Genomic DNA, 16,097 nt, shown 5'->3' on the forward strand with positions numbered 1-16,097 from the left:
TGAATGGCCCCTATCACATCTCCCCTCTTTGAACACATATCCAACTGAACCCTCAAGTGTACTTCAGGTGCATTAGCCTGATCTTTCTTAGACCTTTTCCCTACCCTTTTCTCTTTCACCACCCCATCACCATCCTTCTTGGTTTTTCCCTCTACTTTTTCCTTAGCCACTAAATTGTTCACACTTTTAGAAGATTTCTGTTTAATACCCATATTCTCATCTTTACCCCTCAATGAAGAATTCCCAGAACCCATGTCTCTCCCTCTCTCAAAATGTTTATCTCTATTTCTTGCGTTCTTATCCTTTGCATGCCTCTTACTTTCAGACTTCCCTTCCAACGCTGAACTAAAAAGGTTCTCCAAAGAGTTTCTCTCCGCTCTCCCATTTCCAGACCTTAAAGAATTAAACCCAGAACCAGTTTCCTTCTTACTCTTTGAATTTCCAGTCTTTGTTGAGGTTTCATAGTCTTTTGTGGATAACTTTGCATGAAAGTGGAGTCTAACATGTCTTCTATCTACAAAAAGTTGAGATATTTTGTGTTTGGGAGGTGAAGGGATAAGATAATAAGCGAAACAATGGAAGTTGAAAACATTGAAAGATGAAGGATACTTACAGAGAGTGATGGAACGGAAGTGTCTTTGCTGTTGCGGGGTATTGAAAGTAAAGGAGGCCATGTGTGGCCGTTAGGACACCCTTGTCTTTTTGATATGGTCTTGCAGTAATTAATAACTACTATTCGGACAGCTGCTATGGGTTCGAATTAAAAATAAAACAAATAAACAACAAAAATTCCCCTTGTTGGCATGGAGAAATTTTCCTAAACTTTAATCTTATTCACAAAAACAAGATTTATTGCAACTTTAAACCTCTCATTTGAATCTCATACTTGTTGTATATTGTCTTACCAATATTTTTGTTTTGCTCAATTTCACCTTACGTTTCAAAGTTTTTTTAATTATAAAAAAGGGAAATGATTTAATATTTTTTTAACTCATTTTAGTTACAAAAAAGATTATACATAGATTTAATATATATATATATTTTTGCGGCAGTGAAAAATCAGAGCAATTTTTAAAATAATCATTTTCCTTAACCAAAGCAAGTTGGAGAACTTATGCCAGGCTTCTTTTTTTTTTTTTTCCTAGATCATTTTTCCATGTTCTTCTAGAAGAAAGCTTCGAAGGGTTGTACCAGCTTTGAAACAACTCTAGTGCCACAGATGTTACAAGCTGTAGACAACCAAGTTCAGAAATGGACTAACATTTTCGAGACAAATACAAACTAATTTCTTTTGCATCTATTAACCAAAAATACTGACAGAAGAGAATGGAAATAATAACAAAAATTCTTGAGCAAAACAAGTGCAGCACTAAGGCATCTTCCGACCATGTGAGGTATCAGGAAATCGAACAAAGCACGCCCCAAACAAACTGGAAAAACTCAATTTCACTAGCAAGAGCCGATCAATTAGGAAAGGATTGGTACTAATGATAAAATCCGCTTAAACCTGCAATTAAAATTAAAGGCAGCATTCTACACTTTCAGCATGAATAATGGAGTGCATTGAAAATGCCCTTTTGCAATACCACAATGTCCAAAACCAAGAAAACTACAGGGGAATGAGAGGATATAAGGCTATAATAACATGCTATTGTCAACATCAGTTTTAATAGTCACCAATATCATCTTCATTGAGAAAAGAATCGCTATTAAACAGTGCAGGCCACAACTAAAATGGCAAGCAAACTAATATTGACACGACCTAGACAGGATATACAAAAAATGACAGCAGCAAATGGTCTGGTTAGATTTACTTTGGTCCCCATGTTTGATGGAGGTTTCACTCAAGTATGCTAACTTCCATTACCGGAAAGAACTTTGACACTCGTCAGTATAACACATGATCAAGAGCTTACTAAAGCTTATAAATAAGGCAGAAAGAAAGACTGATCACCTTTTTTTAAAGTTAACGAATAACACTTCAGCATGATTATGTAAAGTTCATCCATGCTGAGAGACATTTGGGGAAAAAAGGGAAACTGTCAACAAAAGGAACCAAAGCATATATCGATGTCAATTGCAATCCGCATTCCTCAAACATACAGGGTGAACTACAAAATCTTATCCCTCTGAAACCATGGAAAACAGAAAAGAGAAAGGCCTCAACATGAACCCAACATTTCTATCATTGTTCTTCTCCAAAAAACTCACTGCAAAGGAGGCTGTCATAAAGGCATTGAGATACCTGCAATTCAAACACGGTGAACATCACCATTGTTACTGATTTCATGTCAAAGTACAAAAAATATGCTTCAAATTACAGCTTCAAATAATATACCAGTCTGCAGTTAGATAATTAACCAAGATCATCTAAACTTTTTAGTTACGAAATCCAGAATTCGATAAACCACATATCTGCCTCGAGTTTAACTTTCAAATGTTTCGTTTTATCTTAAGTTCTAGCAACAAAGAATGCAGCAAAAGCATTCAATTTTGAGCTTTCAGTATATCATAGGACACACAATTTATTGTTCTATCAATTACAATAACCAAAACAAATCCGAAATAGAATTCCAATTAGATGATTAGATAACAACAAGCTATTTGGCCACCATTAATTTTTTATGTAAAATTAAAAGGCTTGCATTAGAAGTTCCGGATCCAAATGCTAACTTTGCTTTCTTGTTTTTTTTTTTTTGTTATTATGTTGTTTGTTATTTTATCATCAACATATACTTTTCGGCTTTGGAATAAATATAACAAAAAAATAATATTAAAGAAAATGAAAAATAAGTTAAATAACCTTGGGGAACTAAACTCCAAGTCCCAGACTCAGAAGCCAAGCTCGATATTAATCGCGACGAAGCTATAGCGCTGTGGAGCGGCATCGTCGACCCTACACTACTCAGCCCCAATGCTAACCTTATTTTTCATTAAAAAAACATAAAACGAATTATAATCATCGAAAATTAAAGATTCGAACACACGAAAATGTTAAATAAGATTAAATCTCCCACCTTGAGACGCGAGAAATGCGCCTAACAGAAGAATCTGAAGTGGATTGGAGAGCAGAGAGTGAGGTTTTGTTGAGCTTGAGAGTCGGAGACTGTAACCGAGACGATAACCTAGACATGACCTTCCAAGACGACGCCATTTTTAGATTTTGATTTGATTACGGTCTTTCACTCGATTTCCTTCTTGGAATTCTGGCGGAAACGAGTTGGTCTTAGGCCAAGCAGGCTTGATTTTGTTGCACCCTGGCTGACGGGTGACAAGACCAATAGATGAAGTCCAAGAGTCCGTGGTCGTTGGCCCATTACCACTTAATTTGGGCTTGATTTTGGACATTTCTATTCCTCACGAGTTCATCAGTTCCTTCGTCAGTACTCTAAAATCTAAATCATTTCTTAAACAAATAGCATGACATGGTTCATCTAAATAAGAAAAAACTAGAAAACAAAAAAAAATACAATACCTGCCCCAACTTACGCTCAGCCAAATCCGTAATTTGATTTGCCACCAACCTTTAATCAACAATTAAATGACCGCCACCCTGGGTTTCAATGCATTCAACTTGTGACTGCTGGCTCTCATCCACTTGGGTATGGCTCAATTTAGTAGAAATCTTATGTTCAAGTTGATATTATATATATATATATATTACTCGTTTTGAATACATATTGAAAGTTTTAAATCTCTTTGTGAATTAATTTCATTTTGAAATATGAAGAAATTAAACACCATAACGAATATCTTAATAAAAAAATTTATTTGCAAAAATAAATAGCTGAACAATAAAAATATTTAATTTAAATAATTACGATACTTCCTTAAACTTAAAATATGCAACAAATAATAAATGTATTTTGCAAATTATAGAAAACAATATCACTAAATAATAAAAACAAGACATGAAACATGAACATGTGACATCGTAGTGGCAAGGCACCAAAATACAAAAATTAAACATAAAGAAAACAAAAGGCCAAAATCAAATTACCAAACACTTATGATAATATTCCAGCACTCATTCATTTACAAGTGCTATTATTGGTACCATTAATAATGATGGAAATAGCTGAAAGCCATTAATGTAGTAATAATTAAGTGGAAATGAATCGAATCAAATCAAATCTATTGCTAATTCCTTTCCAAGCCAGCATTTTCCACAAGTTAGTGCACTCGTGTAAGAAAACTATAAATATATATTATTCTCCCTTTGAAAATGGATGGACAAATTAGCCATCGATGACTTTCTTGTTCGTGAAGTAACTCAACAACCGATTGTACTTAAATAATACAATCAATTAAACAAGGTACAATAAATTAATGGGTTAATTATTAAGTTGACAACGCAATTACAATCATTTTTCAAAATTTGTTAATGAATATTTATTTTTAGGAAAATATCTAGCCTATTATGATTATTACTATATATTAAAGGTAGGATGATTAAATTTAATTCAGCATTTTACCTTTTAAATTTAGATTTTTGAGAGGTGTGGAATTTACGGCGATTTGACCTAATTAATCCTCTCATAAAGATAGCATTTACGCGGTTAATTTTCAAATTAGCAGCGGCGTGACGGGGTGGCCCACGTCACGTGTGTAGGGTGTGGCTACTTTTGGGCTCCGCGCCCACGGCGACGACCAACTGCATTTCCAATTCCAACAATTTCCGGCGGACCAAGACTTGAGGATACAAGGAGGAAGAGACAGAAGAAGTCAAGACCACAATGTCATGCCTTTTCTTTTTTTTTTTAGAAAAAAAAAATCATCCTTGTTTTCCACTGGCAATAGGTTCCCACTCGCCGAAGCAAGGCCTACCACTCTGTAAATATTACAGTAATAATAGCACAAAGTCGACCCACGTGACCCATGTGACACATGTAACAGTACACCAGTTGTAATACACCTTTTAAAGTTTGCAGTCGGTTAGACATGCATAACGAAGGAAAGGGCACACCTTGAATAGTTTACAACAAATCAATGCCAAAGCTATGCTATCTTTAGACGGCCTAAGCTTATTAGTATTTAAAAGTGGATGGGACACAGGCACACAGCAGTAAATGCCCTTTTTTTAGGTAGAAAAATTGAATCCACGCTAGTGATTAAGCTTGTGATTCCACGTAGCCAAAAAGATTTATTTTTTTAAAAAAAATTTCTAATTCTAGAGGAAATCATGGTTTCCCTCTCCTCTATAGTCTTCTCTAAAGCTCTAGCTCTTTGTTTAACTTCTTGAAGAGATTGGTAAACAAAGAAAGTCAAAAACAGAAGAGAAAGCGTTGGCGATGGGCGTGACTGGAGTGTTCATGGAGGTTGGAAATGATGGTGTTGCTGTCATTACCATCTCTAATCCTCCCGTGAATGTTTTAACCGTTGCCAGTAAGTTTTGAAGAATCTTTTTTGCTTCTCCAGGTATTTGATTTCTTGTTCCCTTTCTTTTGATGTTTGGTTCGTTTGGTAATGCAGTAATTGCGGTACTGAAGGAGAAATTCAGTAAGGCTACGAGGAGAAGCGATGTCAAGGCTATTGTTTTGACCGGTGAGTTCCGAAGTTTGGTTGAATGCACCAATATTCGATTTTTCTTTTGATAGTAGTCTTACGGTAGTTTGATTGAAGCCAGAGGCATATGATATGGTTAGTTTTAAAGCTTATTCAAGTTAAGAGATCGGTTCTCTTTTTAATCACGTGATTCCTTGTTTATTTATTAGATGATCTTTCTTTTCTTGAAGAAATTCTCTTCTCTATGAACCAGACTTGATCAAAAGCCATACATAAGATGATTTGAAGTATGCATTTACGAGACTGATAGGACTGAGTATTTCTGATTATGGTATTCAATTGTTTGTTAAAAGAAAAGAAAAGTTATAGCAAAGTGAAAGCATTGGAAATATCATCATGTTAAAAGTTGTTTTGAGACTTGAGCTGATTTCCGGAGCTGGTTTACTGATTCTGTGTGTTTTCATGGTAATTGAAGGCAAGGGTGGAAGGTTTTCAGGGGGTTTTGACATCAGTGCTTTTCAGAAGGTTCCTAAGAGTGGTATGAATACTTGATTGGCTCTTTTTCTGTTCAGGTTGTAGTTGTTTATATGTTATTTTTCTGAAAGCACTTAAGAGTATCAATATTGTTGGCTTGGCAGGAGATGTTTCGGATTCACCGAATGAATCATTTGATCTCATTGTCAACACTATAGAAGGTGTTTACTTTGCTTTAGTTTAATGCTTTCTTGAATTTATTGCTTGTTAATGTTATTTAAGTATTTATTTTGGTTCAGGGTTTCTCTTTATTCAGGAATTCGCATACCGTTACAGAGTGTTATTCTTTATGTAATTGTAAAGGTTTTATTTTTCCCTTTTTTCCTGTTCTCCCTCTGTATGAGGCAAGGTAGTGCTGCTATTGAGTATGGGATCAAATAGAGATGGAAAAGAAGAGGATTTGGGTTAATCTTGGAGTAAAGAGTGATATGAAAAATGAATAAACCTGAAAGGCATTGGTAGTGTAAATAGGACATGGAAGTAGAGCAAGAAAGTGGAGATTTGGAGCTAGGAAATAGTAGTCAGATATTGAAAGTAAGAAGCAAGCGTGGAGATGCGAAATCTATATGGAAAATCACTTGTTACCAAAATGAGGTTTTTATATGCCATACATGTAAGATGTGAAATGCATTTACTGCATCCAATGTGGTCTGAGCTTACTGTGTACAAAAGAAGCTGTAGTGTACTGTAGGTGCCTGGCATTTAGAGTAAATTTGAGATAGGACAGGTATTGATTAGCGACGTGTCAAGAATCACATGTTAGATAGCACTCGTCATTTTGGAGAAAGTTGATCTCTTAATTAACCTCATGTTTGAGTCCACCATGTCAAAATTCTCTAAAACATCTCAGGAATATGGAATAAACCCGTAGACCCTGCCACAAAAGGGGTTTAAGTCACTAATTTGATTGCATAATATCATTAGGAATACCTACATGACATTCTCAGGAATGAGATTAAATTGATGGACTTGTAATTAGCCAAGATTGAGCATCTACAGTAATTATGTCTCTGGCAATGCTGGTCTTCTTTAATCCAGATTGCAAGAAGCCTGTTGTTGCTGCTGTTGAAGGGTTGGCTCTTGGAGGTGGCTTAGAATTGGCAATGGTTTGTATCTTCTGCTAGTGAGCGGCTGTGATTAACTTCTTTTATTAGCAACTTTGATTGTCACAATCATAGCACAATTGTGACATTCCACTTAATCTCATACAGGGTTGTCATGCACGTATTGCTGCTCCAAAAACTCAATTAGGCTTGCCAGAATTGACACTTGGGGTGATTCCTGGACTCGGAGGTATGGCTGCTCATTTATATAGAGTTCTAGAAAATTAGCATTGTTTGCAGAAATGGTCTTTTGTTCAGGTGAAATTTACAAGCATTAACTGATTTTGTAATATGGTAGGTACACAACGTCTTCCGAGGCTTGTAGGGGTATCAAAGGCTGTTGAAATGCTGCTGGTAAGACTGTTATGGGTAGAGCATAAACATATTATGGTGATTGATCATCATGTTCAAAAATTTGTGATCTTGATTCCTTACATATTAGATTAAAATGCTTTCCTTAATTTCGTTTCGACCATTTATTTTGCTTGGATTAGAGGAATATGTAGTCCTGGTTCTGGATGATTGGAGTCATTTGAACTTTGAAGAATATTTAATTCCAATTCAGAATTTCTTTAAATGACAAAATCTTTTAATCATTATTCATTTGCCACTGGATTTAATTTAGCTTTAATGGTTCTGATAGAACGACACATAAAACTCACTGCTGCAAGTAAGCTTTGAAAAAACAAGACCACTTTTCCTTATGATAAGAGACCCTAACCTGGGTTATAACCTTAGACATTCCATGCTTCTTTCCGTTAACTGCTTTTGCCAGTTAAAATGATTTGTCAAGCCAATTTTTTTTTGTCACTAAATCTAATTCAATAAAAATATAATCTCTTTTCAGTTTTCAAAACCAATAATGTCTGAAGAAGGAAAGTTTCAAGGTCTTATTGATGACATTGCATCTTCTGAAGAGTTACTGAGAACATCTCGACTATGGGCTTTAGGGGTTGCGGAGAGACGTAAACCATGGGTACGTTCTCTCCACAGAAGAGACAAAATTGGATCCCTGTCTGAAGCACAGGGGCTGTTAAGAAATGCTAGAGAACAAGCCAGAAGGACTGCTCCAAATATGCCTCAGCAGCTGGCATGTCTTGATGTAGTTGAGGAGGGCATTCTCCATGGAGGATATGCTGGGCTTCTAAAGGTATGTTGGTTTGGGGCCTTTGGGCTTACTACTCATTGATATATCAACATCCTTACAGAAGAATTTTCTTGTGCTGTTTCCTAATGCTAATAACATCAAGCTGACTTTCTTGGCTAGAGCTGTATATACCCCTATTATATGTTAAGTGCAGTGACAAATTTTGTCATATGTCTTACATTTTAATTTTCATTTGAACGAATTACTTTTCCATCTCATAAGCTCTACTAGTTAATTGTCTAGCACCAGCTGGATTGATATATGCAAATACATTCTTATAGAGATTTATTGTAACAGGAGGCCACAGTGGCCAAAGAGTTAGTCCTGTCAAATACTTCAAAAGCTCTCGCTCATCTTTTCTTTGCACAACGTAATGCAGCAAAGGTAACTATTGATTCTAAGAACCCCTGGTTTTTTCCTCTAGATTTTTGTTGATTCCATCTCTACAAGATTTAGGTAGCTTAGTGGGTTGGGTGAATTCTAAAACTCAGTCTTCATGATGAACTGTGCCATCTTTTGAAATGTAGGGTATTGAAATTTTTTATGGGAATTGATTGGTTGGTTTTTTCAACTTGGAAATTGTAATCTTTCAGCACTTCAATATTTTCCTTGAATTGTTACTTCTTCAGGTGCCAAACATTACTGATGTCGGTCTGAAACCAAGGCATGTAAAGAAAGTTGCTATTATTGGTGGAGGCATAATGGGCTCGGGAATAGCTACAGTTCTTATCTTAAGCAACATATCTGTTTTTCTCAAGGAAATCGACTCTGAATATCTCCTAAAAGCAATGAAAACAATAGAAGGTGCCTATTCCATTGATACAAATGATGTGCTCTTCTCTGAATATATTTTTTTAAGGAAATGATCATATTTGAGTATTTACAAACCAAAAACGTCAGTAGGTTTGTTGAAGGGTTGAATTACTGAAAGTATGGTGTGTGTACATTGTGACTTGAATAGTTTGTATGTATGTTCTGGTCATTAGCATTCTTTCTGTTAAATCAAATAGAAGACTGCATTTATGATATTGCTATTGAGAGTGAGGGAAGGAGCAGAGATTTGAATATTAGTGTGTTTAGATAACACAATATAATTAGGTCATCAATCGGTATTCCTGAAAATTGCAATTTTTGTATTTTTATGAAGGTAAAATGAAGAACTGACTTTGTTAGCCATCTTGGCTTGACTTGTTTGCGAAAGTGTGAGCATAGGGCAACCATGTCTTGTAGTTGAATTTGAACACAGGGACAACTGGAGTATAGCCCCTTAACATGCAGGGCTGGATAATGTCTTTGGTATTTTTATCTTTTTTTTTTAATATGATATAAAAAATTGTTTCTTGGATTTATTTTGGACATCAAAATTTTTCATGTCGGAGAAATTACATGCCTTTTTTCTGTGGCAGCAAATATTCAAGGCTTAGTAACTAGAGGAAAAGTGACACAGGATAAGGGGCGGAAAGCCCTTTCAATGCTGAAAGGAGTGTCCGACTATTCAGAATTTAAGGATGTGGATATGGTCATAGAGGTGGGTTGTCTTGTCATTAGGTTGTTGACATTTAGCTCCAGATTCTTGGATTGTTTTGTCTTTGCTGTTTAATTGGTGTATCAGAAGATAATCTCAAGTTGGTTAGACAGAATTTTGTTTTCTTACTCTAATGATGGGTGTAGCTCATTTATGCCAATTCACAACTAGGTGTTACTGTTCCCAAGCAGTCGACAACATGGCACTATCAATCTTTACAAGACATGATCAGGCCAGAAATTAGAGTCAGAATAAAGAAAAATTAATTGTAGTTTCTCCAGTGCACAATTTTTTATCCATCAATTTCTACTTAATAACTTCAGTTTTAATGATATCAAAGGATTTCAAAAATATAAGATGCATGTGGCCTGACTGTCTATATTAGTTGAAGTTGTTTACTTCATTTATTCCTGTTTGCAGGCAGTCATTGAGGATGTTCCTTTGAAACAAAAAATCTTTACTGAACTCGAGAAGGTCTGTTCTTCTTGCTGCATTTTGGCTACAAATACATCCACCATTGACCTTAAAGTCGTTGGGGAAAAGACCAACTCACAAGATCGTATCATAGGGGCTCATTTTTTCAGGTTATTGAACTTATTTTTTAGTTCTCTGCTAATATATTTATTATTACTATCATGATATTCCTACTTACATATCACATAAAATGAAAAACAGAAGGAGAATCCAACTTCCCTAAACCAAAAAATTAAAAACGAAGGGGGTATGCAATTGGCTTCTTCATTCCTTACTTATACATGGATTGGCATGGCGCTTGCCTTGTCACAGCCATCATCTGGTTAAAAGGAAGCATGCCGAAATGAAATATATTTTGTTGGATGCTATTACACTATTTTCTATTTTCGAAATTTTGACCACTGTTTATATGAATGCCTATTTTTTATGCTTCTCTGATCTGATCTGATTCTCTGATGAACAGTCCTGCTCATGTAATGCCTTTACTGGAGGTTGTACGAACAGAGAAAAATTCCCCACAAGTTATTCTTGATCTCCTGACTGTTGGAAAAATAATAAAGAAAGTTCCTATTGTGGTAGGTAACTGCACTGGCTTTGCAGTTAACCGAACATTCTTCCCCTACATGCAAGGTCCACATCTTTTGGTCAATTTAGGTGTGGACTTGTTCAGGATTGACAGGGTGATCAGGAATTTTGGCCTTCCCATAGGTCCTTTCCAGTACGTTCTTTCCAAAGCATTCTATATGACTTTTTAGTTTGATGTCTGTAATTGTTTCATAGACAATTTCTTTTATGGAATAGAAAATGGCTGAATAGAAAGTCTGCACTATAATTAAGTGACTTGAAACTGTTGTCTGACTTTAATGTAGCTATGGTAGGCCAAATGGTTAATGATAATTTTGGCATAACAGCAAGATCGACTTTTCCAAATCCAGTTGCTAGCACATGCGTAGTCTTATGAATTGTGACTGGAAATCTGAGATGTCTGGTGGTTTTTCTGTCTGCTGAGTTGTATGGTTTGCCATGCATGGTTCCTTATGAAGCTCTATATCAAAGCAATGCGTGTGGACTTGCGTTTACATGTGTCTTCTGAATGGATAGTGATCATTTGTGCTTTTCAATTGCAATGCTTGTAGGCTTCAGGACTTGGGTGGATATAGACTAGGCTTGGCAGCTGGGAAAGAATTTGCAAATGCATTTCCTGATCGAACATTCAGGTCTCCATTGACTGAACTTTTGTTGAAAAATGGACGAAATGGTAAAACAGAACTTTGCTTCTGCTCCTAATATTTTTCTCTTTCCCGTTTAATTCAAGTTTCTAATGCATTTTAACGTCTATCATTTGGAATCAATTAGTGTTTTTTTTGGCATTCTAGGCAAAAGCAATGGAAAAGGATTTTATATTTATGAAAAAGGAAGCAGGCCAAAACCTGATCCTTCAGTGCTACCTATTATTGAGGAGTCTAGACAGCTTATGAATATTATGCCTGGTGGAAAGGTATTATAGTCTACTATCTGAACAAAAAATATTGTATGGCATGGAATTTTGTACACCACCTTAAATTGATTATAGGGGCCCATTCTTAGCGTCATTGGCTGCATTCTATGTTAGTTAACAACGTAAATTACTCTTTTGTATTTTCTGTTCTATAGCTAATATATTTTTCTTTGATTTTAATCAACAGCCTATATCAGTTACAGACAAAGAAATTCTAGAGATGTTATTGTTTCCAGCAGTTAACGAGGCATGCCATGTTTTGGATGAGTGTGTAGTAGCTCGAGCATCAGACCTTGATGTTGCATCTGTACTTGGAATGAGCTTCCCATCTTATCGGTAAGTGACACTTCTTATTCTCTGCTAGTTGAACACCTGAAAGATAATCTCATAATGTTTGGAAAATTTTATGATTCCATTTTCAACTGCTGTAGGTTCTGCAATATTTCATATGTGGGTTTCTCTGTTGTCTACTAAGAGCTGCTGTGTGCTAATAAATCACATGCCAAATAGCTTTTCAGTTAAACTCTATCTCATGCCATGGAAATTATTTTTGGAATACCCTTTATATGTATATGGTTTGTTTACTACTATTTGATTCCTGAATATGCCAGAAAATCACCTTGCTCTCTTGCATTTCTTTTTCTGGTTTATTACTTGGGCTCTTATTTCCTTCATATCTTACAAAAATAATATCCTCTGTGGCAGTGGTGGAATCATGTTTTGGGCAGATACAGTTGGGTCAAACCATATCTATACGAGTCTCAAAAGATGGTCAGAAATGTATGGTAGCTTCTTTAAGCCATCAAGGTTTTTGGAAGAAAGAGCCGTGAAGGGCATGCCACTGGTAAGAACTCTATAGCTAGTTAAACCAATGGTGAATCAAGGCTCTAATAATCAAAGTGTAATTAAGTAAAGAACAAAAAATAATTTTGATATTCATTCTTCTTCTTCTTCCTTTGCAGAGTGCACCAGCAACATCATCTCCAAAATCGAACTCAAAGCTCTAGGCCGATGAAGGTGTGGTGGCTGCGAGGGAAAACCAATGTCACATCTGTCTTAATGCACACAAACATTAAAGGCAATAGGAAAGTTATTGTCCCTATTTCCTATTCTGAAATAATTTCTTTTGCATAAATTGGAAGGTTGAATTAGAATGAGAAATTTGTTGAAACGATCCATTTATCTGAGACTTCTCCATGATGTAGAAAATGCATAAATATCTTTAAGTGGTATTAATTATTAACCTAAACCTAAATTCAGATATGCCTACTTGCCAAGTGCCAAACCTCCTGTTTTCTTTAATGAAAAAGGAACTTTATTAAATTCAGACCTGCCTAAGACTTTTTCTGAGTTAGGTGGCAACATGGCAATTAATGACAATATGGCAAGTTATTCATGCCATTCACAATTCTGCACTTGATTTTGGTTTGGTAAATAACTGCAATAGTCAAGCACATTCCAAAGGATGAAATCTGGGTTTTGCAATGCTGTTTTGAACCACGTTCGTAGGACCGCAAATGAGGTGCCGAATTGGGCAGCTGTTCATGTCTGCTCTTCTAAGATTGATTAATCCGGACAGGGACAAGCAGGATTGCGTGCGGTTTGATGCTGCGGAAAAAGAATTATTTTGCAGCTAATCTTGGATGACCAACGTCCCATACAAGAGTGAGCTAAAATTCAAAAAACCCTGTTTGTCGCCGACGATCGTCGTCGTCGACGTCGATGATTGTTGCATTTGGGGACAACTTTGATATAGTATTGTTGATAGTCAAATGCAGAATCGTCCTTATTTGTTGACTTGTTGACTCATCTGTTTCAGTTTAAACTAGACCAAGACTAATAAAAAAGGTCCGTTAAAGTATGTCACATGTCATCTGTTGATTTTGACTCCAGCACTTGCGCTTGGAAGTCATTCCACCAAGTTTCACACATTAAACTATATATACTAGAAGAAACATTAGTGTTCTGCCATGGGGTCTTGAAAAATCATTTTGTTAATTTAGATTATTATCTTAATCATTATCAACTCTTTTAATTAAGTTATGTTAGAAAGAAAAAAACAGTATATAAAAGAAAAATTATTCAATGCATTAATATAATAAACAAAAAAATATAATAACATTTTAATTTTCTCTGTGTAAGTTAAAAATTCATTCCATATAATATACGAAGTAATAGTCTTATATATAAAGTTACAACTTTAAATATAAAATTTTGACCCAAAAAATTTAAGATTAAGTTAACTGAAAGTGATAGCTCAGCTTTTCATAGACTAGCACTAGTACTGCTACTAGTATAATTTATAGAATAGGTCCAAACCAATGACAATGAGAGTTTATAAATAAGAGATCCTCTGTAAAGTGTTACGAAGGCGAGGGAGTCTTCAACCAAAACAAAACAGAGTCAATCTAGCCTTGTATGGGTCAAGTCACTCCTAAATATAAACACTCCACTATCACATTTTAAACCATTTAAAAATTTTAATTATGTATTAAATTTATACAATATTTTCATATTAATATCTTCATGTTTTTTAATTTTATTTATAAATTAAATGTTATACAATATATATAGATATTTAATAAAATGTAAACGTGGTTGAGGTAAAAAGTCTTTGTTTAAGTCCTATTTGAAGCAGGGTAGAAATTAGGATTCTATTCTTGGATGGACCGCTTCGCCTAGGAATAGATAGGATCTATTTCAATTCTACCTATTTGATTCATATTTTAAATATTAATTCAACCTTTGGCATATAATATGTATTTTATTATTTTTTCATCAATAAAAAAAACAGATTTTATGAAATAGCTACTTCACATTGTAATATAATTTCATTTAAATGATGTCACGTAAATGTAAATATGTTCATAAAGAAGTTAAATGTATCTTTTGAAATATCACTATTGAATAACGCTAACATGAGTAGTAGATTTTTTTTACTAATGGTTAATTTTTTTATCACCGTATTTACTTAAAGTATTTGAACAGAAAAAATGAAAAAAAAAGATATATATATATATATATATATACATGCTTATAATTACTGTTTCATAAAATTATTTTTCAATTTATATTTTATAGGACCAACTTTACAATCCAATGCAATCTAAGATCGATCTGAGATCTTATAATTTTTTTAAAATAATAATTAAAGTAATAATATTTCATGATCACAAATATAAACTATGCTCAAATAGTTTATTGAATTCAACTACCAGAAAATTCATACATTTATGTTATAATTTCATTTATTGAATTATTATTAGGTTTTATTACTTTTAAAATTTTAATGTTTTGTTTAGTGATGTTAGTTATTATTTTTTTTAGTCTTTTATTATTAGTAATAGATACAATTGTTCTAAGTAAGTGAATCTTTAACTTAAAAATTAAAATTTTAAAATAAAAATTCAAATCTCACATTTTATAATTCTTTAATTTGGTTTTTATACGGTGATAATTAGTTTACGAAAACTTGTTTTAATGATTTAACGTGGATGGATAAATGTTTATATCATATGTCATCATAAAAATAACTATTTAAAAAAAAACTATAAATCATCGATAAAGTCATGAAATTATTTTAAAATAGATTTAACTTCATCAATTTAAAACTATCTTAACTGATACTTATCATTGAATCACTACCGACAAAGATAGGTTATAGTCAATTTTCATTTACAAGACATTATTGTTATTTGAGTTGTGAACGCAATAAAATGAAGCTATGATGTGAACTTGGAAAATCATTCACAAAAAGCCATACATTTCTTTCGTCGAAACATCCTGTTTCAGAAAGGAGACCAACCCAAACGTTGAACGCGGTTGTTGGTGATGTAAAACGACGTAGTGCCGACACCCTGTTACCACGATTTTCATGGGATCAAGATTAGACCGCCACGCCAAAGACAACGGCCTAAAAATCCAGGTGGCACACGAGGTATTAGAAATATTTGTCACAGATTACTTCTCGGAAAAAAAAAATCGAAAAAGAAAGAAAGTGGAAATAACATTTTCGAATTTTTTTTAGTCAAATTTCATTTTCCACACTTTGAACATCGCCACTCCAAGACTATATAAAATGCGAGGCATGGGATTTACAGTTGCTTTATATCTTCTTTGATAGAAGGCAGAAAAAAGAGCTAAAAGAGCGATGGCGCAAATTCGAGTGACGATGGAGGTCGGAAACGACGGCGTTGCCGTGATCACCATATCCAACCCTCCCGTTAACGCCTTAGCTATTCCCAGTAAGGCTCTGCTCAGCCAATCTGAATCGCCTTCTTTTGATGTCTTTCTCCGTCTTCATGTCTGACG

General features: G+C 34.5%; 3 protein-coding genes across 3 annotated transcripts in view; 2 read left to right on the forward strand and 1 right to left on the reverse strand.

Annotated features, from left to right (window-relative positions):
* Positions 1-1,838: 1,838 nt before the first annotated feature.
* On the reverse strand, positions 1,839-3,219 carry LOC110410965 (uncharacterized). Its single transcript, XM_021420928.2, has 3 exons — positions 3,018-3,219; positions 2,804-2,922; positions 1,839-2,245 (listed from the first exon to the last, which is right to left on the reverse strand). The coding sequence occupies exons 1-3, from the start codon at positions 3,152-3,154 to the stop codon at positions 2,226-2,228; spliced, it is 276 nt and encodes a 91-aa protein (XP_021276603.1). The 5' UTR covers positions 3,155-3,219; the 3' UTR covers positions 1,839-2,225.
* Positions 3,220-5,009: 1,790 nt separating this feature from the next.
* LOC110411170 (peroxisomal fatty acid beta-oxidation multifunctional protein AIM1-like) lies at positions 5,010-13,049 on the forward strand. Its single transcript, XM_021421211.2, has 18 exons — positions 5,010-5,385; positions 5,473-5,544; positions 5,981-6,043; positions 6,144-6,200; positions 7,078-7,145; positions 7,251-7,332; positions 7,441-7,496; positions 7,990-8,292; positions 8,587-8,673; positions 8,919-9,093; positions 9,696-9,817; positions 10,235-10,398; positions 10,752-11,006; positions 11,425-11,546; positions 11,665-11,786; positions 11,974-12,122; positions 12,492-12,630; positions 12,749-13,049. The coding sequence occupies exons 1-18, from the start codon at positions 5,292-5,294 to the stop codon at positions 12,791-12,793; spliced, it is 2,175 nt and encodes a 724-aa protein (XP_021276886.1). The 5' UTR covers positions 5,010-5,291; the 3' UTR covers positions 12,794-13,049.
* Positions 13,050-15,536: 2,487 nt separating this feature from the next.
* Positions 15,537-16,097, forward strand: part of AIM1 (Enoyl-CoA hydratase/isomerase family) — a 7,645-nt gene continuing 7,084 nt past the window's right edge. Inside the window, exons 1-2 of the mRNA XM_021419907.2 lie at positions 15,537-15,723; positions 15,910-16,030. Coding sequence (XP_021275582.1) covers positions 15,661-15,723; positions 15,910-16,030 — 184 coding nt within the window. The 5' untranslated portion in view covers positions 15,537-15,660. The remainder of the gene's footprint in view (positions 15,724-15,909; positions 16,031-16,097) is intronic.

This window comes from Theobroma umbraticum, unplaced genomic scaffold, assembly GCF_002168275.2.
Source record: "Theobroma umbraticum cultivar Fairchild unplaced genomic scaffold, ASM216827v3 scaffold_56.0, whole genome shotgun sequence".
Classification (NCBI taxonomy): Eukaryota; Viridiplantae; Streptophyta; class Magnoliopsida; order Malvales; family Malvaceae; genus Theobroma; species Theobroma umbraticum.

Bases quoted from the DNA above. Each gene is read 5' to 3' on its own strand.
- LOC110411170 (XM_021421211.2), top strand. From the start codon at position 5,292: ATGGGCGTGACTGGAGTGTTCATGGAGGTTGGAAATGATGGTGTTGCT. The intron at 5,386-5,472 runs GTAAGTTTTGAA...TTGGTAATGCAG, and splicing joins GAATGTTTTAACCGTTGCCA to TAATTGCGGTACTGAAGGAG. The intron at 9,818-10,234 runs GTGGGTTGTCTT...TCCTGTTTGCAG, and splicing joins ATGTGGATATGGTCATAGAG to GCAGTCATTGAGGATGTTCC.
- LOC110410965 (XM_021420928.2), bottom strand. From the start codon at position 3,154: ATGGCGTCGTCTTGGAAGGTCATGTCTAGGTTATCGTCTCGGTTACAG. The intron at 2,923-3,017 runs GTGGGAGATTTA...ATGAAAAATAAG, and splicing joins CGCATTTCTCGCGTCTCAAG to GTTAGCATTGGGGCTGAGTA. The intron at 2,246-2,803 runs GTTATTTAACTT...TTTGAATTGCAG, and splicing joins TTGGAGTTTAGTTCCCCAAG to GTATCTCAATGCCTTTATGA.